The sequence below is a fragment of the Ambystoma mexicanum genome, chromosome 1q (genome assembly GCF_040938575.1).
Source record: "Ambystoma mexicanum isolate Mex_15411 chromosome 1q, UKY_AmexF1_1, whole genome shotgun sequence".
NCBI lineage: Eukaryota > Metazoa > Chordata > Amphibia > Caudata > Ambystomatidae > Ambystoma > Ambystoma mexicanum.
The window spans coordinates 1,407,465,971-1,407,492,453 of NC_090922.1; the positions used below are offsets into that span (position 1 = coordinate 1,407,465,971).

The 26,483-nt window shown below is 45.4% G+C and overlaps 1 protein-coding gene across 3 annotated transcripts in view; it reads right to left on the bottom strand.

The window, feature by feature from the left end:
- Window positions 1-1,131: 1,131 nt before the first annotated feature.
- Window positions 1,132-26,483, bottom strand: part of NSUN4 (NOP2/Sun RNA methyltransferase 4) — a 191,307-nt gene continuing 165,955 nt past the window's right edge. For all 3 annotated transcript variants that reach the window (XM_069642273.1, XM_069642272.1, XM_069642274.1), the window contains 2 exons: window positions 19,016-19,140; window positions 1,132-7,921 (listed from right to left, as the gene is read on the bottom strand). In XM_069642273.1, coding sequence (XP_069498374.1) covers window positions 7,645-7,921; window positions 19,016-19,140 — 402 coding nt within the window. In that variant the 3' untranslated portion in view covers window positions 1,132-7,644. The remainder of the gene's footprint in view (window positions 7,922-19,015; window positions 19,141-26,483) is intronic.

Here is a 26,483-nt window from a genome sequence, read left to right on the forward strand (position 1 = left end):
CCCAATGCAGCCAAATGGATCCAATCTTTCCTCTCTGACAGATCCAGGAGGGTCTTCTCCGCCACTGCTTCCGCAGAGCCCTCGTCCATCACCTGTGGAGTCCCTCAAGGCTTCTGTGTTTCCCCTACGCTGTAAAATATCTTTACGAAGATGCTATTTGACCTCCCTTACGCCAACTATGCAGACGATAAACAAATTCTCATCACTCTCTCAGGCTCCTACGAAAAGTAGGTAAAACCAGGCCTGTGGTGACTATGCAGAGATTGCAAACTCCCATTGACCCCTTCCCCCACCATTCCCTGTCAATTGTCACTGAATACCACTTTGGCACAAAGGGAAGTTTCCCCTGCCCTAGACTAAATACTTTCCCAAGACGGGCCTGTAGATCGTGCCATATCAGAGTGCTTACATATATTACAATATATTAGCGCTTCCGGTATCTAAAGCGATGTAAATGGACTATAGGATTTACTTTCAAATGTGCATGTCTCTATCCTCAGATCCAGTGTCTAAGGTGCAAATTATAGAATTCATACAATTTCAGTATGTTTGAAACCTTGTTTCAAGTTTCAAATTCTCCAAGACTCATGTAGCGATCTGAATTTTCTGCCCTATGTCCAAGCCTTAAAACATTGCCACAAGCCCAAAAAAGGCTCTGAATTTACCAGTATAGTGGGTAAAGAGGAAACCTTGCAGGCACTGTCCCAGTACCAGTATGTGTTCTTAGTGGTCAGTAAAGATATATTCTCCAGCTCTAGAAAAAAAGCCAGACACGATCTTCCAGCATTATTCCTGAGGGCTGACAGTGGCAGTTCTTGCCACCTCATCCCAAAGGAACCATTTTACAAGTCAAAGCAAGAGCCCAGCTCAGTCGCATGGAAGTATCTTTCTAGGATTTTAACAGGAGATTGACCCCTCAACAAAGGATGTACTAAAAGGCATTACTGAGGACACAAAGTCTATCGGACCAGATAAGAACTGATAAACTAAATGTGAGTATGGAGAAAAAGAAAATGTAGTCATGGTAAGAAGTTTACTTAACAGTAGTATTCGCCCCATACATTAGACTTTCACAGAATAGCTCGGAAAGATATGACCAGGTTACTAAGAGACCACTACATTTTACTCATCTCAAATTCCAAATCATACCCAAACAGAGGTAACATTTTATTGAAATGAGGGTGATGGGTATTTTGGACAAAACCAGTAAGCTGGAAAATTCAGGCCATACATTAGAAGGGGGATAGACAGCAATTGACCAGAGACATTTACAGGGGGACCAAACAGATATTCCATAACAGATAGTGGAAGGGAGCTGGTTATATACATGTTACACATCATGAAAAGGTTTTCCTCCAGGCTGTTCAGTGAGGGGGTCCTTCTCGAATTAGGAGAGGGAATTTTGAATGAACATTTTTAGGAGCAATTAGTAGAATTATTTTTCATATGGGATGGGAGGGAGTTCCAGTGGTGCAAGGCCAGAAGGGAGGAGATGTGGAAGTGAGAGGATGTTAGTGTACTGAGAGATTAGGGCGTATTCTAGAGCAGAGGGAGCACAGAGGAGTGTAGCGAGAGATCAAGTTAGCAAGGTAGATGTATTTGGAAATTCTAGCTTGTTAAGGAAAACTTCAGTAAAAGTCAATATGATTGCCAAATGAGGATTTGTATGCATATCCTGTAGACTCACAGTGCAAACATCCAAACACCCATTTCGACAAAGAAAATAACCTGTGCCAAAATAACCACCTTGAATCTCTCTTCAGGGAGGAACTTGGTTGAAGTCCGAGAGGTTCAAGATTGTTCAGAGGACTGCCATGTCATTCTTGGGAATGGCGAAACAGTCAAAGCCATCGAAAGGGTGTGCCCCTGGCACGTCTATAGCCGACATCTCCAGAAGCTTCTTTACTTTCCCTCTTATATTCAGTGAAAATTGACAGGCAATGGTGGGGGATGGGTTCAATGGGAGTTTGCACTCTCTGCATAGTCACCACAGGCCTGGTTTCACCACACTGCCACCACTGCATGGAGAAACCTGCACTGGGTTTGCGTTCTCTTGGACCTGGAGGGGGTTGTCAAACATCAAGTTTCTCAGTAGCACTCCTGTGCTCTGATGAAATTACATCTTTGTTTGGTCTGCTGCCTTTTCCATTGCCGACAACCAGATGGAGCATCCTTGTGGTCCTGCCTGTTTTGTAAAGTAGGATTTGAAGCACGCGATCCTTCTACTAGCCTTTATGTGGAGGCTTTTATGGCACTATTGCAGCCAGTGATTTTGCCTCGTTTGTACCAGTTTCCTCTGGTCCGCAGTTCATTAGTTGACAGTGAAACAGCTGCAGGTCATCAAAGCGGAGGGCTCTCGCCTTGTGTCTTCCCATGAGCTTGATACCCTTCATGCATGTGCCCTTTCAGACATCAAGACTGATGCACAAGCCTCTTGTCGTTGTGTTCACATGGCCTGATGCAGCATCACGCATTCCGGGGTGAGTGATTTGGGGTCTGCAATCCCAGATTGGAACTGACCCTTCCTCTCTGGAGCCAGATCTCCAGGGAAATTCACTATATTGCAGCAGAGACACATGCTCACAGCTACCAAGAATGCGACTGTCTTAGATGTAGTCAACTATATTGATATGATAGGTTATTTATAACGCGCTTAATACCCAGAGGTTTCTAAATCCAGACCCGGGGATCGAACCTGTGTTGCTCCATGTCGTCTTGTTTCCAAGGCGAGCACATTGCGCCTAGGCTATCCTCCCGATACAGGAAGATAGCCTAGGGGCAATGTTGATAGGTTACCTTGCTCAGTGCATTCTGGCCCTTCTCTTTTCCAAGAGGGAAGATTGCAAAAAGCACCTAAATCAGTGCTGCCAAGACTGCTAACCACTGGGCTGCTTGGAGAGCGTGGATGTTCAAGCATATCTATAATTTCTCTTCCACTAGTTTACTCACCTCTACCTCTGAAAAACAAGGAAAAATGGACCACCTAAATGGAAAATCAGTCCCAACAACAGTGGAAACAAGGGCTACTAGTGCGTTGGCCTGACTGGCCGAACAAATATGTCAGACTGATCTCGATCTTGGTAACGAAGAACCTAGATGAGGAGTTGTAAAGTTCTTGAGTAGGAGTAATTGAAGTGGTAATATTAGGCCCAGAGGACAGTGATTTTACCACAGAGAATAATTCTCTAGATTGATTCAGGGCTTTATCAATTTTCTGGGAAAGGAACACCCGTTTCGCTTTCACAATAGCAGCATGATAGTTACTAGCACACTGCCTATTGGCTGATCTTTCTGCACTGCCGTAGGAGCGGTGCCACTTCCGCTAACGCTGCCGAAGGTAAAGGCGGGCAGTGTTGAGCTCATCTGAGAACCAGGGCTCAGAGGGCAGACTCTGCTGTTTAGTAGGCTTAGAAGGAGCCACAGGGTCAGCTGCAGGCTCTTATACGTCAAAAAAGCTAAATCAACTATGGAGGGATGAGACACACTTGGTATTCAATATAGCTATGAGGGCATCAAGGTTCGCTGAGCTCCAGTAACGTTGCATGGCTAATGGGGAAGCAATCTTAGGCAGGGGGCCTGGAAGATTAAGCACAAAAAGGCGACCAAATAGTGATCTGACCACAAAGCTTCCACTGGGAGCGCACGGAGCAGAGAGTCCCTGCCAAACACCAAGTCCAAAGTATTACCAAGGACGTGTTGGTTCCGTAATAATTTGGTGGTGACCCAAGTTGGAGATACTGTGAAAGAATTGACCAAGAATGGGGACAAGCAGTGGATTCATTTTAAAATATAAAATCGCCAAACACCACCGGATATCCAAACTTGACCTGAAGTTCAACAACCAGATCAAGAAAAGGATTTAAAAAACCCACGAGACGCTCGGGTGGTCTATAGATCCTTAAAAAAAAAAGTACATCAGGCTGAGATTGCTAGCCTAACCAGCAGAGCTTCCATAGCCACCACATGGGTAGATGGAATCACAGAAACAAAATGCATAAATTCATGGATCAGAGCTACACCTCCACCAGAGTGCAGTGAAACTCGATCAAGGTGACATTTTATATCCTGGGGCAAGGCTTGTGCCAACATTGGCGCAGGCACCTCTGTCAGCCATGTTTCAGATAAACAAAGCACATCAGGTGTGCAATCTTTCAACAGATCATTAATGGAGGATGCATGAGTCAGCAGCGATCTGGTGTTTAATAGGAAAACCATCAGGGCACACTTACCATCCATTGAAGATCGTGGGTCAATAGTTGAAGACCAGCCTTAACCCAACGGGAACTTAGTTGCAGATGGTGCCAGATCAAGTATGTTCTGTCGCGTTATCCCCATATTATACTGCTGGCCCAGCCCGTCGCTGGCCCTGGCTGCACAGACGGGTTAAACTTAGGCACGACAGGCTCTTTCCAGCTGCGCACAACAGCTACGCCGTCTGTTCCCTGGGTTACGGTATAAGCACACGATACAACCTTAGCCAATCCCCGTCCCTTGCAGCTAGGCAAAGAGATGGGGCCGCTTCTGAGAGTGACTGGTGGATAGAATTTAAAAAAGGACTGAATGTCCGAGTGCTAGCCTCAGTCCTTGGGAGGCCAGACAACATCAGTCCTAGCAACAGTGCCGGTGTACAAGGAAATTAATATAAAGAAAATCAATAAGAATTAAAATAATAAAGTCGGTAAAATTAACGTGTGTAGGAAGTATGCAGCATCCAGTCACACACCGTGGCAATGTACCGAAGCCATGCCTAACGGAACCAAATGAACAGTAAAACCCAATTAACAATACATGTAAGGTACAGCCTTGCATGTGCAGTTTCTGGCATCGAGTTCCCAGTACAGCCCCAAACGACCCAATAATGTGGTACAACCAGTTAATGCCTCAGCAATGCAGATCTTAGGAGGGTTCATAATTAGGATAGTCACCAGATAAATTGTGGGGCACACATACACCTAGCCTGCCCGACGGCCCCCACCCCCGCTTACACTCGGACTCATCTTCTTGTTCCTTCTTCAAGCCTACTCTGCTTCTCTTCTAGTTCGCTTCCAGCAAACTACTCTACCCATGCTGAGCTTCCGACTATTTCTTCTTTTTAACTCTATCATCAGTACACCATCCCAGCAGTTTGTTATGCGTTTGTCACTCTTTAAATGGCAGGGACATTTTTTTGGTGCCAAAGAGGGGTGAAGAGGTCTTCCCGATGGAGCAATCATTAGGTGGTGATTGCTCTCTCCCATGACTTCCGGGAACACCTCTAAACGCCTAATGTGAAGCGTGTCAATGTTGGGAAGCAACTCGTACATCCTAGCAAGTCACAGGCCTCCAGGTACTTCGTGGTACTCACTCTCCCAACACATTATCACCCTTTTAAAAATAGTTCACCTCTATTGGTTTAGAGATTATGATTGCACCCTCAATAGAACGTTGATCAGCCCTTACATCATCCAAGAGCATTTGTTAATACTCAAGTTGCCTGGGGTGAGTAACTCGTGCACTGCTGTTTGCCTTTGCATTCTATGACTCGTAGTGCTGCATTTATAATAAACAGTGAACAACCATACAGAGCACAAATCCAGCAATTTGCAAAGCCAGGGTGGGCTACTTGAGAGCTTTGCTTTTGCCATTGCTCACTCTCAGAAGTCTGAAACTGCACAAAAACAGCTGCATTCACCCACTGCACTATAACCATGTTACATTGTTCTGCCCGTTTAAGCAAACACATAGTCTCTACCAGATATTACATTAAATATATTACATTAAGCAACTTTCAACATATGTTGCATGTAAACATACGGTGACTGCCTGTTTCGTTGCATCTGGGGTGACACCCCCTGCAGTGTGCCCGATTTAAGTGCAATTGCTAGGATCTGGTGGGCATATTTAACATCATGAGACTACAGGATCCTACTGGCATCATTCTTGAAAGCCTGGCAGTATCTCAGGAAGATGTCCCTCAGGGTGGCACAGCATAGAATACCTGGAAAGAGAACGATTTGCTTGCCTGAGCACTAGTAAAATCTAGGTTTTTGGGAGAAACTGGCAGTTTATAAGGGAGCATTTTTTTTTAAAGTGCGATACATTTACCTTTTTTGCAACACATTTCCCTTCTGGCATTGACATCTATATTCCTGCCCGAGCACTCCCCCTAAACCCAAAGAGGTCTCCCTTATTAGCTTAGAATATGGTATATTTTAACTTTAGCATTAACAATTTCTCATTAGTAATAGCCTTTTTAACTTAACAGCAGCACATCAAAAATGAATGATAATTGATCATAGTAACAAAGATGATGTAATATCCACGTCCATGCTATTGTTACTGCCAAAGGCTAGTGCAATGATAATCCAAAATTAGCAATGATTCATGTTATTAATGATATCAAAAATAACATCAAAACGAGGCAACTGAACCAATGGCCTTTGACGATCTGGGTGTAACCGCTGGAAGGGTGGAACGCACAGCCACAAGCTGACAATGCAAGGTATTCTTTGCCCCCCGAACATTGCAACTAGTGCTTACACCACCAATTTATGCGCTTTCATGCTAACTGGGGGTCATTCCCATTTTATCCACTCTTCCCTAGAAATCAGCTTTCCAATCTTAGCCGTCCATTGTGTGGGTTTGCTTTCAATCTGTTTGAGTTACTGACTTGTACAATCAGAGCCTTATCAAAATAATGTACTGTACACAAAGGAGGGGCTAATATTGTCCTGCTAGATTGTAGACGGAAGCATGCAATAGCGTAATAACCATTCCATCCTTTGAAGAAGACGGAATAAGCATGGATTCTTTAATGAACAGCGCCACGAATGAAACGACCCTTCGCGACCATCCGCACGGGTACTTCTGCGGTGGATTACTGCAGGATAAATGCTGCTGTTGGGTCTCTGAAAAGAATTCCACCAATTATCACGTTATGTTAAAAAATAAAAAACGGAATAACCACCTCGTTCTGAACTTTGTGGCCAATGCCTTTGAACTCGCTTGTGCAATTTATGAGACTGGTAGATGTTCCATGCAAACCTGAATAAGGTCATCAAGGCAGCATCCCCCAGTGCGCTCTTCCACCTTGTGCAAAAGGTAAATAGGAGGTCACAATGTTTAAAGAAAAGATCTCCCTAGGCCAGCAAAGGAAAAGACGCTGGACTTCATTTCTCACTCTAGAATCAGGCTCCGCTGTAATCTTTCCTTCAGGACTCATTAAGCTGGACTCATACTTGCTTCCCCAGTCAAGGGGCGCCCAGTACTCTTTCTCCCCATCTTTCAGGAGCAGTCAGCAACTTTGCTTTCAGTCAAGTAAAGGAGTGATCTATACACAGTGGTGGCAGTATAATCCATTAACGATTGGGCCCCAGCTGCTGCAAACTCGAACATAACATGCAGGGGTACACCAGATATTTTTAGCATCATTGTTCATGAGTGAGGTCCTTTTATTCATATGAACCGATATACACTAAAAGGGATGAAATAGTGTCCACTCCCATCTTTGCAAACCCTAGTATTCTAGATGTCAATAAGCGATCCGCACTATACAAAAAAAAAGGGGGGGGGAGGGGGTCAAATGCAGCAGGGCGGTGTTTACCCATGGTGGAACCACTAGTTTGTGCTGATGACCTTCACGCTGTCCACATGCCCCATTGCATGCTAGTTCATTCTGCGCAATTTGCAAAAGTACATAGGTCCAAAGTTTGCTGTGAGGTGTGGGAGGATGAGCTCCCCGACCCGGCAGGTCCTGTGGAAACGGAACGTGTCCTGGTATAGTTCACGAAGGGGGCTCAGGTCCTCCACTTGCACCTGGATGTCATGGTTGCTGGACATGACTTCGGCTGCTCTCTCAACCACACACTCGTTTTGCAGCTGGGAGAGGGAGCACGTGGAGTAGACAACACTGCCACCGGGCCTTGCAGCGCGGATTCCAGACCTGAAAGGAGAATATGCAAGAGGTTCAATTAATGCCAATTTATTTAAATACTCTCAGTTCAAGTAAGTTGCAAAAATGCAAGTGTGCCAAATCAGTTCATTGATAGGGATGCAGGCACTAATCACAGAACAATAGGGAATAGGGGTGGACAGATTTGAGATGAACAAGTCACCATCTTTTAGCTGAATAAATGGTTCCCTGTAGAATAAGCCGATTAATGCAGTAGAGCTATAGCAAAAACCCCCCCCCCACAAAACATTCTACTTTCCGGAGGGTACCCCTCTGCCCATGTGTTCCGGGTGAGCGAGACCAACATGTAGACAAAAAATGTTCTCATAGTGGTAAATGTGGTTAAGCAGCCAATTAAACATTCTTCAGGAATGGATTAGCCTGGTTAAGTAGAACATTTTACAGCATTCAATAAGGAACTTCGCCCAATACATTAGTCAAAATATTTTCCAACTTACTGTGCAAAAAAAAAAAAAAAAAAAAAAGGCAAGTGTCAAGATGGCACAGAAAACAGCATGAGACAGATCAAGGGGTATTTTCTTTGTGGGACTTAGAGCCACCCCCATCTCTAGTCTTGCCACAATTCTCACTAACCCAGGTATCCATAACCCCTGGTTAGTGCTTATGAAGGTTGACCCCCCCCCCCCCCAACTGTCTAAATCGTCCTCTTCCCTCCTCCTCCTCCTCCTCCTCCTCCTCCTCCTCCTCATTGATATTACCATTCCAATACTACTCCTCTCCTTCTCCTACTACTGACACGCCATCCTTTTACCCAGTATCATCGCCTTCTTATTCACTGCTTACACAACTCCTTCTACTCACTTGCCACACAAACAGGCACACTCGAATTGCAAAACCACTTTCCATCTTAAGCCAAAACCTCGCCCGCGCCAACAATCTCCTCCACAATCTACCGCCCCTTCCTTCCTCCTGCTGGTCATCCACCTCGGACCTCACCCAAAAAACCCACGGTTCCTACTCCATGTCCCTGCTTTAAAGTATACCTCCTTCTGTGGGGAGTGGTCATCTTTGCCTAACCAATCTGTGCCCGCTCTCCCTCCCCAGGATGTGTATGTACAGGGAAAGGTTTTGAAAAGGAGGGGGGTATGGGGTGGTGCTAAGCCCCAGCCACTGTGTCCACACAGGCATGCAGTGCAATGACCATGGCAGTGTGGTTTAGGTGGTTTTGACTGCATGCAAAAGATCGCATGGTCTAAAAGTCCTAAAAATGCTACCAAAGGTTCGAATCTTTGGTGATAACCTATACTGCTAAGTATAAAAAATAAAATTAAAAAAAAAAAGACTGCAGGGGTGTCCCCCGCAACTCCCCGCTCACTATACTTTACAGTATAGTGACCGGGGGTTGCGGGGGACACCGCTGTAGCCCCCATAGCACGTAAGTGTGTTTGCATGAGAAAGGTGCAAACTTTTGGAAGCTTGCACCTTTCTCGTGCGAACGATTTGTCCGCAGTAATTTCAGCCGCGGGCAAATCACTCGGATTCTGGCAGTGTAGCACGTTCACTGTCCCAGTTTGTGGTTTGGGGGCCCCTTCCCCTGGACCATTTCATTAAGTTTGAAGCAAGGTCATCCTGCACTTACCTCTCGGTCCATTTTGGTCTATGTGACTTTAATTAAGGTTACCAGGTGTGACGAGTCTAGGGATATAGTAACCTCTTCCCAAAGGGGAGCAACCCCCTTTGGGACCAGGGAGCTGAGCCTGCTACACTTACCACTTAGGAGGCAGAGTACGCTGGATCCCTCTGGGGGTGACTCCCCCTTGAAGGATAGAGACTCCAAAAGGAGTACAAGTCACTATTCTCCCATCCTCAGGCACGAATACCTTCGTAGGGGGTGGCCATTGCAATGAACATGTACACCCTTTACTAATGTCTGACTCTGTATGACCAATCTCCGGTGAAAAATAAGGCGGCACAAGTGAACCAGCCCACTGGAGGACTGTCCTTGGACACCCAATCACAGAGGAGGTTGAGTAGTCCGACAGCATTACTGCGCCAAAGACAGAAAACGTTAGCGTCAGTTGGCAGGACCACAACGCGCACCAAGAGAGTGTAGTGAGACGCAGTCCACAGAAACAGATTCTATGTAGGGCAGCACACGGCCCAGCAGAGTAGTAGCATAAGCCACTCTTCCCCAACTGAGCTCAGAGAATGAGTCTCTTGGCAGGCCAACACGGAGCACAGCTGATAAGTCACATAAGCGACTCCACTGTGAGAGGAGAGACGACCAATCTCCACAGCCCACCTCCCAAGGAGCACTGCTCGAGGCATTTAGGTATGCAGTGGCTCAACTGGAGGGGGAAACGGGTGAAGGAGAAAGAAGCATACCTCAGAGCAGGGGAGCAAGAAGGTAAGGAGTCTGCAATACACAAACACTGAGCAAGCCCCAGAGTCTGGAGAGGCTGCAGCCACCCCAGGGCGGGGATTATGAAGATTCCCAGAAGGGGAAGAGACCTGGACAACCTTCCAGCCCACTAAGAACCATCTTTCATGAACTATGGGCAAAGGCGTATACTAAAAAGACACAGGGCTGTGGCCAGAGGTCCGCATCCATCCCTTCCAGAGTTCTACAAAGTCTTTCTTTTGGTTGTTTTCTTTTAGAAAATAGGAACGTGGTTATGTTAGAGTGGGACTCTGAAGAGAGGATTTTTAAAAATGATTTCGGACATCCTGACTAGCAACCTTGGACTTCCTTTTGTTAAAGTTTGGGCCTTTTGCTTGTAGATTTAAATAAAACCCTTGAAATAATGTCGGGTCGTCAGAGTCTTAACTCTGAGCTTGCCAGCAGACTCAGCCATGCTCACGAAGTGGGGTTTCCTTGCTGCTCTGGTGCGCAGAGCATCTACCTGAAGGGGGTGGGGGGGTGGGGTGGTTGGACATGAGGGGGGCTGATTTTTATTTCTACCTTAATTTCCTGGCTGAGAGGGGTACTCTCCCCCTCCCCCTGGATGAAGCCTTACAATGCAACATTAAAGAGAAGTAACTTTCTAAAATAGATTTAGTTCAATGGTCTTTCGGTCTACTGGTTGGGGTCACCAGGCGAGTTCAGCGGTTAACCAGGACATGTAGGGACTTAAGTAATTAAGCAAGTGTATTCTCTTGAAACGTTCCATAGTCTGGTTTATTCTAAAGCAATATAAGACATTTGATAAGTGTTCACGGTTAAGTCAGCAAGCAGCAGAGAGAGCGTCTGCAGTTTGGCAGTATTGTTTTCAGTGATGAAATACCTCTCCACTGGTTCCCAGTTGCTGCAAGGACCAAATTCGAAACCCTCTGAATCATCCATAAGGCTGTCTGGGGCACACTATCTACAACTGGCTCTCACTAAATCAACTCCCTCCAGAGCTTTACTTGGCACCAACTCTCTGCCCTTCAAGTGAATTAAACAGCGAGCAGGTGGACAATCTCTTCCCTTTCTCTTGAGCCGTATCGCCTAAAATTCCGCAAGACTCATTTTCACCTCCTCACAACCCCCCCTTCCCCATGCCCCCCACGCTCCCTCACTCCTCTGTTAAACCGCACAGTCGCTGAGACCCCCCCCAATGGGACCGCCTCTCTCTCATGGTTATATTTTCCTTTATTCCCACGTTCCCTCCCTGTTGCCCTGAGAGCACTTTGAAACACAATTTACTTGATGTGTAAGCGCCTTACCAATGCACAATAAATAAAACAAGGCCCCTTTGCTAGACTAATAATCTGAAAACCCAGAACATGGTCATTGCAGATGGTCATTTCAAAACGATACCATCCAACTACAGTGTCCGTCAGGGTCCTCCCATTTCGCCCCTACTATTCAATCGATATATGAACCCATCACCAAACTCATTCAAAGGCATAAGGTAGCAGATCACGCAAATGCAGATGATACTCAACTATACATCAGTCTTTCTAAACCAACTGATGGGGAGCAATTAGCAGAGTTGCAGCACTTTCTAGATACCATCCAAAATTAAATGAGGGCCATCTGGTTACAACGTAATTAAGTTTAAACTGAGAATCTGCTCCTAGATCAAATGGAACCCCATGATGACCTTCCAATTTCTCTTTCTCGCTGGCATTCCCGCAGCCACTGCTCCTTCATGTTATCTCAGTCTTACTGGACAGTACAGTGATCCTCAATGTGAAAAAGACATTTTTCCGACCCGGGTGAACTATGTCATTTCCTTCCTTTTGTCCCTCTCTGGATGATAGGGCCATTGTGGTGGGTATCTTTCTCAACTCCTGTCAGACCACAGAAATTTAAAATGTCCGATTTTCATGCTCCTATAAATACAGGCTACAAATCACCCACAATGCTGCTGTTAAGCTCAGTCTGCCCCAGTCCTCTAGAGATCACATCATTACAAGATGCAGATCTCTCTTTGCTGAAAATAAAGACAGAATATTCTTTAAGGTCATGTGCTGTTGCCATTTCTTATGGAATGTTGATCCAAAATTTCTTTGACAAAATCCATAAATATGTTCCTCCCAGTTAATATCTTAGACTCTGTCCAGAGTGTGTTTAGTGCATGCTGCTCTACGTAGGTTGGGTGGTACTTTTCCATCAGGGGACAGCATCAATGGAACTCTTGCACTAGAATTCAGACCTTTTATTCACATGCACTAGTGCATTTTTAAAAGCTCTGCACCTCAAGAACTACCACCTTCAGTAGAACATTCTTCCTACCATTGGTGAATGCCATTAAGAGGCGACTCAGCATGCTGCGTGCACTCAATTACACAGAAGTTCAACTTGGGCGACAGGTTTTTATATCACTATGGAATTATCAGTGTGCAGAACCGGTGGGGCTAAACGTGACCGACGGCAGGACCATCAGTTTATAAACTCCAGAGAGAATATGCCTACATATAAGGAACAAGTTACTGACCTTTAACTCTTATTCTGCACCATCGTTCTTGCATGGATTCACATGCTCATAAATATTCCTCGCCGTTAGGCTGGGAAGCCTCTGTAAATTTAAAGCAGTTTAGCTAGAAGGTAAAACTGCTCGTCTCTTTAGCCTATCAGTGTCACTTTGGGTCCTAATGCCCCCAGCCAATGAGACTCGTCCTCCTAAACTCCACCCCTTGTGGCAATCTTCAGATTTGGTTGCTCACGTAAAGTGGCAGTATGAACCAAGAAGAGCCCGAGAAGGAAAGGAGGGAGGGTTTGCATGTGAATCCATGCAAGACCCAACATGAGTTACAGGTAAGTAACGTGTTCCTTCTCTAGCATGGGGTCTTCCATGGATTCACATGCTCATGGATACAATTGCACAGCAGTACATATACACAACCACGGGAAGGCTCACAAAAGCAACACACTTACCCCTGGAACAGAATCACTTCAAACAGGTTATGTAGTACCACTTGGCCGGCCCAGGACTCCCCCCTCCCCCTTTGGAATCTGTGGACAAAGTAGAATCTTGTGAAGGTGTGGGTAGACCTCCACGTAGCAACCCTACAGATTTTGAGCAGGGGAACACCAGAGAGAAACGCTGTTGTTGCTGCGATGGCTCCGGTGGTAGGGGCTCTCGGACAGCCTGGAAGCGGTCTGTTGGCCACACGATGGCAATGCATGATACAGCCAGAGATCCACCTGGAGATGGAAGTCTTAGACAGGGCCTTCCCATGTCCCATGGTTCCATGTGTTAATATCCCCGCAAAAATATCGCCATATTTGAGGCAATATTAAGCTATGGAACCTGCGGGGGACACCCTCCGCAACCCCCAGTCCCATTTAGCTCATAAATTATCCCCAGCAATAATATAGCCTATGACCTTCCCCACAACCATATATATATGGCGATATTATTGGTGGGGGTAATATTACCTGATACCATGTCCCACAGGTCCAAAATTAACGAAAAGCTGAGAAGTCCTTCGAAAGTCTTCAGTGCGTGCAACATAAAACTTCAGGGGACACACATGGTCCAGGGGATGCAACACCCTTTCAGCAAGTGAAGGATACGCAAAGAAAACTGGTAGAACCAAAGGCTCATTTAGATGAGTCCGACGGTAGCTTTAGCAGAACGCAGGGATGAGTTCGCAAAACCACATTACCCGAGTAGAACAATAAATATGGTGTTTTACAGGAAAGAGCCTGCATTTCCCTAACCTGCCTGGCCGAGATGATCGCTACCAGAAGGCAGTCTTTCATGACAGGAACTTCAAAGGGGATCAATGCAGTGGTTCAGACGGAGGCTCCATCACTCTCAACAGTACCATGTTTAGCTCCCACACCGGGGCAACACGGAAAGAATGTACTGAAGAGGCTCTTGAGGAACTCCTTAAGAAGCTAGTGCGACCATAGGGAGAGCTTGCCTGGAGTCCAGGTGTATTGGTATATGGCACCCAATGTATCTTGATAGATGCGTGGGGGAAGGCCAGCCTTGGAGAAGGTACAGAATAAGCTGTGGCGCCGTCACGCTGAGCAGAGAAATCTCCTGTGGTCGCCACCACACCCTGAAGTACTTCCACTTGTGTTTGTAGAAGGCAAGCATAGAGGGGGGGCCAGACTCCTGGGCTGAGGAAACCTGCTGGCAAATATTTGACAATTCACTTTGGTGGCTGTTTGACGGAATGCCCGGTTGAGGGCAATCTTGACAGTCCACATGCAAGTGACTTGCTGCAATCTGACACCCAGAAATTCCTGAAGGGGTGGGGGGGGGGTCTCCTCTGTAGTCTGCAAAATAGGACTAGATGGATGTAGGAGGATATCATCCCTAGCAGGGACTTGATAGACCAAACTGTTTTAACGGACACTGCCGATAGCCGGTGGACCGTCACCAGGATGGCCTTCACCCTAACTTCCGAGGGAGTCACTAGACACAAAAGTAGGTTGAGCTGGGCACCCAGGAATAGTGTGCTCTGAGATGGCACTATGCAGGACTTCCGATAGTTTAGTTTAATCGGGACTCCTAGCAAAGTGAGGATGGTCTTTGGGGTGTGCTGGACTGCCAGTGCGTGAGAACGGGATCCAATGAGCCAATCCTCCAGGTAATGGAAGACCTGGATTCCTTTGCAGCACAGATGCACTGCCACCGTGACCAAGCATTTGGTGAATACCCTTGATGCCGACATCAGGCTGAAGGGCAGGGGCTTGAAACGGTAATTGTGCCCTTGAACGCCAAAACGCATGAACTTCTGGTGTTTGTGATGAATGGGGATGTGGCCATAAGCACCCGCCAAGTGGAGGCTCACTAGGCAATCCCCTTCCTCAAGCTGATCAAGAATGTGCTGCAACGTGACCATCCTCCACTTTTGTGACTTGATGAACTTGTTGAGGCGTCGCAAGTCCAGAAATGGTCACCAAGCCCATGACTTCTTTACCAGAAAGTACCTTGAGTACACTCACGGGGCCACCAAGGACCTGGTTCTATTTGCCCTGACTTTAACCTCCTTTAGCAGCTTCACTGCGTGCAGTTCTTGTTATGCGACGGGAGGGATGTGAGGGTTGATTTGTCCTGGAATTCCAGAGCGTGCCCCTGCTAAAAGACATCGAGCACCCATTTATTTGTGGAGATCGTCCGCCACTGATCGACAAATTGCGATAGCCGGCATCCCACTGGGGGTCAGAGGTGAGGTCACAGGTCCTGGACAAGTTCAGGCCCGGCTTTAGCATCTGCGTCCTGGATTGTGAGTGGGGTGGAAGAGACGATGATGCTTGATGCCATTGCTGTGGCCTGGGAGTGTCTCCTATAAGCCTCCAGCTCATGGTTATTTCCAGCCATTGCAAAGGCTTGAATTCGCAGATAACTCCAGCAGAGCTTCTACAGGATCCTAGTCTTTTTGCTTCAAAATGCTTGGAATTTGTCCCAGCTATTGACAGTTGAGGCGCAGATGCCCCATCACAGAATTATTGAACTGTGTTTATGCAGCATCGAATTGCAACCTTACTTACCGTCAAATATTTTGCAGCTACCCAATCATTGAGGGGCTTCACATTCAAACTTTCCTGGGCAAACATACACAATGGCAATCCCAGATATTATGCACAGCTGATTAGGCGGTCACGAAGGATACAGAAGTAGAATAATCCATTACAGCTAAATCACGCATACAACATCGCCACCCAGTTGCCATCACTGAAAGTTCACCTCCAGTTCAGAACGACATGACCTATGCAATGTGGGTATGCCATTTAGCTCAAATACAAGCTTTGCTTTTCACACAAGATAAGGGTCCATATATTATAGGGCAGTGCTATCTTATACATAGCTTTTTCAAATCAAAGAAATCTCAAATATGCAGAGACAACTGCATACAGGTTTAATTCTTACTAGGAGTTAAGTATAGCAAGACATCCCTGTGGTTGGAAAACAGCAAAGATATGGTGAGTTTATACAAGTTTGAAAGCCACCATTCCACCTAAAATATGAAAGTAGACTATGTGAAATAGGACAACCCAAAATATTTAGAAATAGCACCCGGTGCAGAGGGAGCAACCAATCAGGTTGTTAGTATCGCGGGCTGAATCTACTGATCCAAGCATGCGTTTCAAGCAACCTGATGGCTGCTGCCCCCACCCAATCTCCCCCCGCATTCAAATTTTCCATACCCCTCCCACTACACCCCCCCCCCCCCCACTTACCTGATTGTCAGTGGCTGTGGCGGCCCTGCCGCCACTCAGTCTTCCTTCTGGACACAATGGAAATGGAGGAGGGGCTCCGCTTGGAGCCCAGTCTTCCATCTCCGTGACAGCCACCTTGAGTCAATTTTCTGTATGAATTAACAGGACTCCATGACGCAGCCCGTTCATTCATACAAAATAAATTGCTGTCAGCATACAGGGTTACCAGGTTGGCAACCCGGGGTGCCAACAGCAATAATACCTGATCCGACCTTGTAGCGGCACCGGATCCCGTCGATAAGGCCCTTGCAGATCAGGTATATTGCCCAATTACAGACCTTTCACATTCGCACTTAATCTTAGGTAGCCTAATGTGTTTTCCTACTCCCTTTAGATGTTTAAAAGCTCTTTTAATCCAGAAACTAAATAACATTCCTCGGGTTCATGAATACTGGGAGATGGATGAACTTGAATTTGTATAAAGATGTTATCAGTAAATAGTGTCAATTTTTTTAAAGTAGATGGAATCTCTCCCATCAAGTGTCATTTTCGGCTAGAGGTTCAATTCAATAGGCGAACTTCAATGAAGATCCCCTTTGCAGTCTCATTAACTCGGACCTTCCTTTGTGGCCGTTTATAATTAGTAAGTATATAATTCATGAAGTTACAACCAAGGCCAAATTCAAATAGAAGGAGCTTTAAATATGACCAGTCCATGTGGCCAATTTTAGTAAGTGGGAGGTCATTTTATTAGCAAGAACATTACAATCAATTCTGGAATCATAACTGAGAACCAATAGCGAGAGGTACATCATGGAACATAATGGCTAGTTCCTTAGCCAGTAGATTTTTTGCATTGTGAGTGCCAATGAGCCAGCAAATAGAAACCCGTTAAAATGTTTTGCCAATTAGGGAGCCTTGCGGTTTGTTCTTTTGTTTAAAAGAAAAAAAAAAAAATGTACCAAGAGCAGAGTACCCATACGAATGCACAGTTTTTTTTAGGAGGGATCCATTTTATAACCCAAGAGCTCTCAGATCAGGCTTTCAAGTGCATAATGATCATATTGTTACATTGGGTAATTTGACGACAACTAAAATATCCCTATGCTGCTTCAAATCATAACACTGATCCATAAAAAACTACTATAATATTTAGACAAGGTGGCTAGATTGGCTTCCCCCATGTTTGCATTATTCTATGGTGATATTTAATTAAGCTGTGGAAGAAACATACCTTCGCTTTATAGGTCAAAAATCAGTTGGCTTTATTGGAATTAGTGGCCTACAATATTTTGCTTTTTAAAAGGCCATCGGTTATTTTTTCCATGGTGCTTCCAGCTCTCTGGCTAGCGTATGTTGCCCATACATCTTGTTAGAAACCTGGTACCTTGTGTTTAACATTTGTTCCCTCTTCTCTTTAGCTTCATTTATTTCAATGTGTTCCTGCTATAGTAAAAATGTACCCCCTTATTTCTGACCTTTAGATCTTAAACCAATTATGACGATGTGCTAAGGTTAATGCCTTCCTTAACAATTGTGTAAAGATTCTGTCCACTGCTCCCAAGTCGCAAATCAGTGTTTTAAGGGGCATTTCTCCAGAAGGCGTGGGGCAGCAGAGGGACAGGGCATAAGATGGCAATATTCTCCACACTCCGTTTCCATTGAATGGGTACGAGACAGGAAGGAAAAAAAAAATAGACTCAATGCTGAACATCAACTTCAGATGCTGGAAACAATGCTGGAAAATCAACTTCAGATGACCCGACTACATCATTAATGACAATACAAACAAAACATTTGGCGATCAACACAGTGTTTGGGAGAGGACTAATCTAGAGAGAAGGGAACCAAGACCATATGGGGCCACTGAGAATATGAGATTAAATAACTCATGAAGGATAGCAGGAGGGTTAAGTGGAGAAAACCAATGACACAGGAGCAGGAACACTGACACAGAAAGAAGAATGCCCAACAGCAAAAGGAGATTTTGGGAGGGAAAACTAACAAGGGCATCATTGGAAGAAATACTAGGCTTTTGTTAGAACAAAACTAATAGGGAGAGGATCCAAAGCAAAGACTTGATAACCAACCCAAAGCTTGGAGGTACTGACGGCACAGAGATAATTTCTACCATACGTCCTTGAAGGGGTTAGAATCATTGGGCCTTCATATTTTTTGCACACAGGTCTGTCACCAATCTTTGGTGTGGGGAAGAATTTAAAGGTCAAAGGCCCTCTGATTCGTGCAACAGACTTCCATTGATGGAATTGTGGTGTGGGCCGGAATTGTGGTGTGGACCGTAATTTTTCTATCACCTGACTAGGTGGTGGAAAGCCAGCTTTAAACATCTGTAAAGCCTGGGCATGATCATCAAACAAAAAGCAACGTATTTGCATGTGAACAAGGCATCTGAATTACTTTGCAACTATGCTAATTTACAAATTCTCAGAAAGGTGGGCTGATGCCAGATGCCCCCTCCCCTTTACATCACAAAGTAACTGAACGCCCCCACTTACACAAGCAGTTCCACTTGCAGCAATGGCAACATTTGCCGCTCTTTTGTTCTCAACTTGTGGAATATATTGTTGTCTTCTTCCTTGAGAGAGTGCCTGTCCGTGGTACATGGGACATCCACTAACACCTATAAACGTGAGGAAAAGGAAGTTCATTACTCTGCATACCCATGACTGTCTGGTTATTGTCACAGTGTCAATGAAGCAGCAAGATGCTAGTCATGTTTCAGAATCACTGCTGGCATGAAATGACAAAAGGCATGTTGTAAAACAAAAATCACTTACCAGTAAATAGCCTCTCTCAAACACGTATCTGCTTGGAATCAAAATCTTCTCACAGTCCCACATCTAGTGGTTGGCTTGGCTCAGAGTAGAACAGTTGTTTTTCGAAGTTGGAAAAAAAAGGGGCTTTGACTGAAGCGTTCCGGTCACATTATCCCCATCCTACGGGTACAGATACCCATAGAATCTATCATCCGTCAACTCCCCAGATTGTTTTTCCCCCATTGGTTGGCAGCAAGAACACTCAACCCCACATAAAGGGCCGACAAAACCACAACCACCACCTACCGTTTCTCACACACTGGCTGAGAAAACTCATGACCAAGACGCTGAAACGAAAAGCATTAGTAGATTTCAATTCGTGAGGGCGAGTGGGAGGAAGACTAGGAAAAGCTGGCTAGGACATCGTTGCTGCTATTTTAGGAAAAAACCTCAAATCTAAGTTCGACCAGCAATAAAAAAGCAACAAAGAATGACCAATACAGGAAATTAAAGATTCTGTGTCATAACTTACACAAAACTTCAAGCCAAAGAGTCACTAGGGCAGGAGAAGAAGCACTGTCAAAATCGAGGGGAATCTCATTCAGTAAGCCAGACTGAATAGGAGGAATTTGAGGACACTGGTGATACCAACTCTCAAAAGGAGAATCAGGCCTTAGACCCCTATGAATATTTAATGCCTTCCCCAGATGAGTGTGAACCGCCAGTATCCTTGGCTTGGGGTTGTTTTACCGTGGCGGAAAGATCAGCAATGGAAACGACCACATGAGAATGTACGATATACATAAATGTTCGTACATTTCTCATGCAGACATTCGTTGTAAAACAACGCCAAAACCCAACCACTGCCCACACCGCAACCCACAACCCCAACCACTCTTCTTTCCTTTCACCACGAAGCGCGGTGTCCCTCCGTTGCTGGTTCCCTTTCACTTCCGTGATCGGGAATGGCAGAGCAGGTTCCTTCTTTTTTTGTCGGGCAGCGGCGGGGGTTTCCCCCGAAACCCTGCTCACTATACTTTAAGTATAGTGAGTGGGGTGTTGGAGGACACCCCCACAGCCTTGTTTTCTTTTTTTTTCTTTTTATTTTAGCTACACCACCAAAACATACATACCACAAAAGGTTCAAACTTTTGCTGCTATGTATTTTAGGTCTTTTGGTGGGGTGGGTAAATTGGATTCGGTCAAATCGGTATCCGCTTCACCAACAGAGGACAATTTCCTTCTTTCAGACCTCTTACAGCTGCTGAAAGGTTTGGGATTTTTACACAGCTGCTGAAAGGTGTGGGATTTTCACAGAAGAGAATGAAGACTGGCTTTGTCTCAAAAGAGAAAAAGGCTGGTGGCACATTGCATCCCACTTGTCAGCCATCACATAGGAGGGTCAATCCATCGCTTGAAAACCAGTCTCCATAAAACTCAATGGTGGAGAAGAAACACAAACCTTCCAGTTCAGATCAAATATAAATCAAGGTTCAACTAGCACCCGATTCACTGGTGGTTCCTACCACTAGGATGAGGACTAATACGCCCATGACCAATACTGAATATACCCCAGATAAGGAGAGCAGGCGGATGTACAGTTTTGGAAGCAAGGCGGCTATGAATGCCGCTTACAATCTAAGAATCATAAAGGCAACAGTACTAATCTCCATATACAACAGGGCACGGAGGGAGGACTTGCTAAAGCATGACCCTGCAGATGTACATTCTTTTAAAAAGACCATTGAAGGGAAACAAAATAACGCAATTAAAATAAACACTTGATGCAGCCGATACAGTAGAACGACAGATTGCAGGGGCAACAGAGATTAAACACCATGCATTGCTAGGAGGCTCAGGCTTTAATCCTGAAACACAGGCCATTTTTGTTTTAGAAAACTCATTATGAAGCGTGCCGGTTGGAAAATAAGTTGACAAGACTTTAAAAAGAGCAGAAACAAAATACAGTTGGTCAGGTTTTTCCAACTAAGGGGAGGGTAAAAAAAAAATTGCCTGTCCTTTCATCCCAACACTTATTCAACCTCAAGGCCACTCCAGCTGCGGTTTAGGAAACTAACAGCAACACTCCCATCAGTCCACCTCTAGACAGTTGAGCACAGGTAAACCTATAGAGAGAGGGGTTCTTTTTTTTCTTATCCTGTGATAAGCTAATCACTAAATCTGCAAAGCCTATACTGGGAAATCTATAACTCCAAGTTAGTCTTATCTGCATTCTAACTGCTTAAACTGATGGCGCCTTTCTTTCTCAGACTGTGACCTTCACGGACTACGTGTCTCATACACCAATTATGCTGACGACGCTTATCCCCATTACTGGGGACCATGCGGTCGACTCTAAAGCACTCAATGTCTACTTGATCATCCAGGCTTAGATGGCTCATCATGGGCTGTGCCTAAATGATGAGAAAATCGAGCTACTCATCCTAGGATCACACACTAGACTTAATAAACTGAATCCCACTTTCAAATCCTTCACCATTGAAGGAAACATTATCAACGTCTCAAAAGACACAAACACTTGGTATCTACCTGGACTCCACTGTCACTCACACGAGAAATTAATGCGGTTTCAGCTTATACCTGCAAGCTGATAACGCCATGCAGACCCTTCCTAACATCTGCAAACTGCATTACCCTTGCCAGAACATTGGTCACGGCACAAATTGATGTTACGCTCACCTGATTCCCGTAGAGGCGCCGGTCTTGACTGGGCGTATACCGTATCTTCAAAGGTGATGTGTAACACACGGCTGGCTCTTTGGGCTGGACCTCTGTGCACTGTATGTCTGACTCGAAGGGTAAGATGTCTGCAGATAGAAAATATGGGATTAAGGAACTGGGTTATTGAATGTCTCTCTCTTCTTCCCTTTCTCTTCTCCTGTAGAACCCCAAAGGTTAACGCTCTCACCTTAGGTAAGTGAACGCCGTGCTCTCCATCTGCCTCGAGGCAGGGTGCTGTAACCAGTTTCTTCACTGGATAAGGGGAGCAGGCCTCGACTTCAGAGGACTGCTGTCCGTCGTTTACTGCACGAACGGTAAGTTTCGAGTAATTCTAATGTCTTTAAAGTCTTTAGTAATGATGTTTCTTGTTTTGCAGGGTTCCGGCGATTGCGGATGACGGGCTGAAGTGAGTTGAAGATGGAGCCCGTGTGATGAATAGAAGCGCCTGGAAGCACGTAAGTAAGCACTTGTTGCCTGCTTCACGATGCGCTCTGTCTTTTTATTTTGCAGGTACAAGTTCGGAGCGGCTGCAGGGTGCCGGAATACCCACTGGGTTAGATGTGGAAAGGAGTAATGGCACGTGAGTATTAAAGTTCCCCAATGTCTTTAAACGCACCTTGTTTTGTCTTTCAGATGCGGGATGCAGCGCCGAAGGCCTCCGGAGCGGGCAAAGAGTTGGTAAGCTTTTGTCTTTCAGATGCCGGAATGCAGTGTGAAGACCTCCGGAGCGCACGAAGAGTAGGTAAGCCTTTGTCTTTCAGATGCCGGAATGCAGCGCGAGGCGTTGGTGACAGCCGATGGACCAGGTAAGTGAAGAGCTGTCACTGAAGACTGTAATGCTAACCTGTTCTTTCTTGTCTTTATAGGTGTTGCTGAAGACTGGATTCAGGATGGTAAGCCTTTTTCCTTAGGCCCAGGATCAGATGCAGAAGACACGATGAGCGTTCTGCTGCAGAGGATGCAGAATAACGCAAAGCAAGATTCATCCATCGGGTGTGGTTTAAATAGCCTCCTGTAGTGCTTAGGTGTCTCCTTCCACAGCCACGCCTAGGTAAGAAAAGAGTTCCTGCTTTCCAGAAGAGTTCCAGTGTTCTGAATCTAGGGAGTGGCTCCTGCCCCACCCAACAGGAAAAGTAGTTCCAAACAGAAGAGGATCAGAGGCTCAACTGGCAGGCAAGTAAGCAGCATGGTCTGCTGCAGGTAAGTCCACCCAAGCATTATGAGCCCGGCGCTTCCAGCGCTGGGACTGGGGATATTTATGAGCCTGGTGCCACTGGCGCCAGGACTGGGTCCAAAAGGTCCCAATTGGGACTGGTTGGCACTCGGAACCTGGGTTATGGATCTGCTTCCAAGGGAGTTGGGAAAACCCTGACCTTTTGGAAGCAGAGATCATGACAATTGACTATTGTAATGCTTTATATCTTGACAAGGAAATCGAGCATATCTGGCACACAACAGTCTACACTGGCTCCCGATAGCCGCTAGAATCTCTCTGAAAACCTTGCACTTACTCACAAATCCAGAACTAACCAGGCACCTATCAACCTTGCCAACCGTTTCACTACCTACGCACCGAACAGACCATTAAGATCTGTGCACCACTACTTATTGGTTATACCGAGATTCAAGCTGCAGAAACCAGGGGGCTCCAGCTTCCCTGTCCTCGCCGCTAAACTGTGGAACATGTTGCTAGCCACACAGAGCTGAACCTTCTTACTTGGCTTTTAACAATAAGGCCACATATTGGCTCACTGAGCAGGACCGCACCACCTGCAATATGTAACCTATTATAGCTCGTTTCCCACATCTGTTAAACAATCTACTTCCCATAATTTCTGTGCATCTTGTATTTATACTTCCACTAATTCTGCCTCACTGCCTTGCTGTACATGTGTTGAATTGCTATTCTCACTACTGTAGCTGTTTCTCTTGTGAATGTTGTGTTACTATATTTACCTCCCTTGTTACCCTCCCCCAAGTAATGCACCCAGATGCCCCCGGGCCAGGTGTGCAATACAAATATAATACAAATATGTGCTCCACCTAAAAAGCCTTACATATAATTACATTGCAGCTCCTCCCCATCATTGGACCTCAGTCAGTGGCCTTTTGATAGGGGCACCTTACTGTGGAGCTGTTTTTGTAACTACAGCGGCAGCAGCATTTTTTCTACTAGCGGTCAACCAACTTTTTCGGGATACACCGGTGAGTGGGGGATAATTTTTCTTTGAACCGCCTCCCCTTTTATTCCCAGTAGCTCCATTGTTAACTCACTCGGTGCACTATCAATGAGACTGCCGCGTGTATTGGTACTTGAGACTATTGACGGCCTACTGTGTGTGAGCTGCTGAAGATGCTTAGGCTAAAGTCACAAGCCAAGATTGTTTACTTGTTTCTGTGGGCCTCGAGCAGGGCAGCATAAGCGGTGAGAGCTGATTTGCTTTCTTCGAGCCGCAGAGACTGACTAATCAAAACATTATATTAGTTACTAATTGACTATTCTCACCTTGCGAGTTTTGAAAAAAGTGGATAGCTATCCGGCCACAAGCAGTCTTTTGGTTTAGTAGATTGCAGCACAGTGAGTCGCTCATTACTCGAACACTGCTCTTCATTGTCTTAAAAGGAGGTTTGTAGAGGCTCACTTTTCGCCACGCAACACTGCTCCAATGACTCGTAAATCCACATTGCGTAGTGCGACTATGAATAAGAAGCGAAACGTGAGGAAAGGCGTAGCTAAACAAGGACTGGCACAAGCCACTACACACATTCCACCAACTCAGGCGGCTAGCACTGCCTTTTTTTATACAAAATTGCCTCCTCCAAGGCACTCTTCCGTCTCCGTTAATGAGGAATCCAAGCATTCACCATCTGAGGCTATAGACAATAATAAGTCACTATTAAAACTGGTAACCAATCTGAAAAGAGCCTCACTGGGTGGTGATCTAATATATTAACAGAGGGGCGACGCTCAGATAGCTTAACAGCAACCAATCTGTCTGCTTCCCCTAACATGGCCGCATTCGTGTCACACTCTGACTCTGCAGAAGACTCAATCAGTATCAGTGATTGAACCCTTCAGGAGGATATAATGGGTGCACAACCTTTTGACTGCCAGCTCAACTTTAATAAATTGAAAGCCATGATGTCCGCTCAATCTCGTACACTTGCGATTCTTCTTGAGGAACAACTGGCTGCTAAGGCAATAACGTTGCAAATGTTCGACCTCTTTTCTGTTCTCGCAAAAAAGTCTTCGAAATCATTGAGGGCCATAATACAGCTAAGAATTGCCCTGGAACCGCCCCTGAAGAAACAAGAGCTCATTATGACAGTGCAAACAAGTGAATTAAAATTATGGAATTAACAATACTGGCATGACATCACCACTGAAACATTACAGGAAAGCAAAAACACTTGGCTGGGACTTTGAAGAAGTCCAAATCTCTCCTCCAACAGAGTTGGGAAAGGTGTTGAAAAATAAACGAATTGTAACAGAATCCCAGTCTTTGATAGATCTTACTACAGGAAAAGTTGAAGTAGAAAAGTTGAAACTAGCAACTGTTTTGAATATCCAGGGAGTTGTTAGCCCTAAGAATTTGTTGGCTAAAAGGAAATGTGATTTTGATGGTACCATAAACAGGTTCACTTATGTGGCCCCTCAACGAATAAAGAGTGCAAAACAGTGCAGGACGACACAAACCTTATGGAAAGAACGAGTAGTTCTTACTGCTGCTGAGTCTACTAAAGTAAAACCTATACTCATACAGAAACAAACTGACATACTGTCAAGGCCCCTTACTTCAGTCATACTTCCTCAAGTACTTCAGGACATAAATACATGGATCCTTCTTGAGGAAATTACACTTACAGCCTCCTGTCCATTATTAAATAGATCTACCCTTCTTTCCATTGTTAAGCAGATTAACTTCCTGGAGATTATCCAGTCTAGAGACATCTTAACAATTGAGCTGCCATATTGGAACAACACTACCAACTGGCCATTGGTTGAGTTTGCTTCTCCGCCAACGATGGCGAAAACCCATGCAGACTCGCTTCAAAATTGGGTTCTCACCAATTCCCTGCAAGAAGGTTAAAAGCTCTGCTTATCCTATAAAACTATAAACCAAACTCATTACTCATCTGCACTTAAGAGCTCAGAGTGTGCTGCTCTCCGTGCCTTACAAACTGAAAGACTCCGGCAAACGGCGAGCATACAGCGAAAGGATTTGTGGGTGCCGATGTCTTTATACAGCGGGGCTAATTGCCTCAAATTGCTTGAAATTTATGTCATGGAATACACAAGGCCATCATTCTTTTTTAGTCAATCCTGAGGGGCAAAGGCTTTAAGAAACTGATGATGTATTCTTTTTGCAGGAAACCTGGTGTACGAAGTCTTTGTGCATAGATGGTTTTCACATTCCCTCTAAGAAAGGGTGTGCTAGTGGCAGGTTGGCCATAGGGGCCAAGG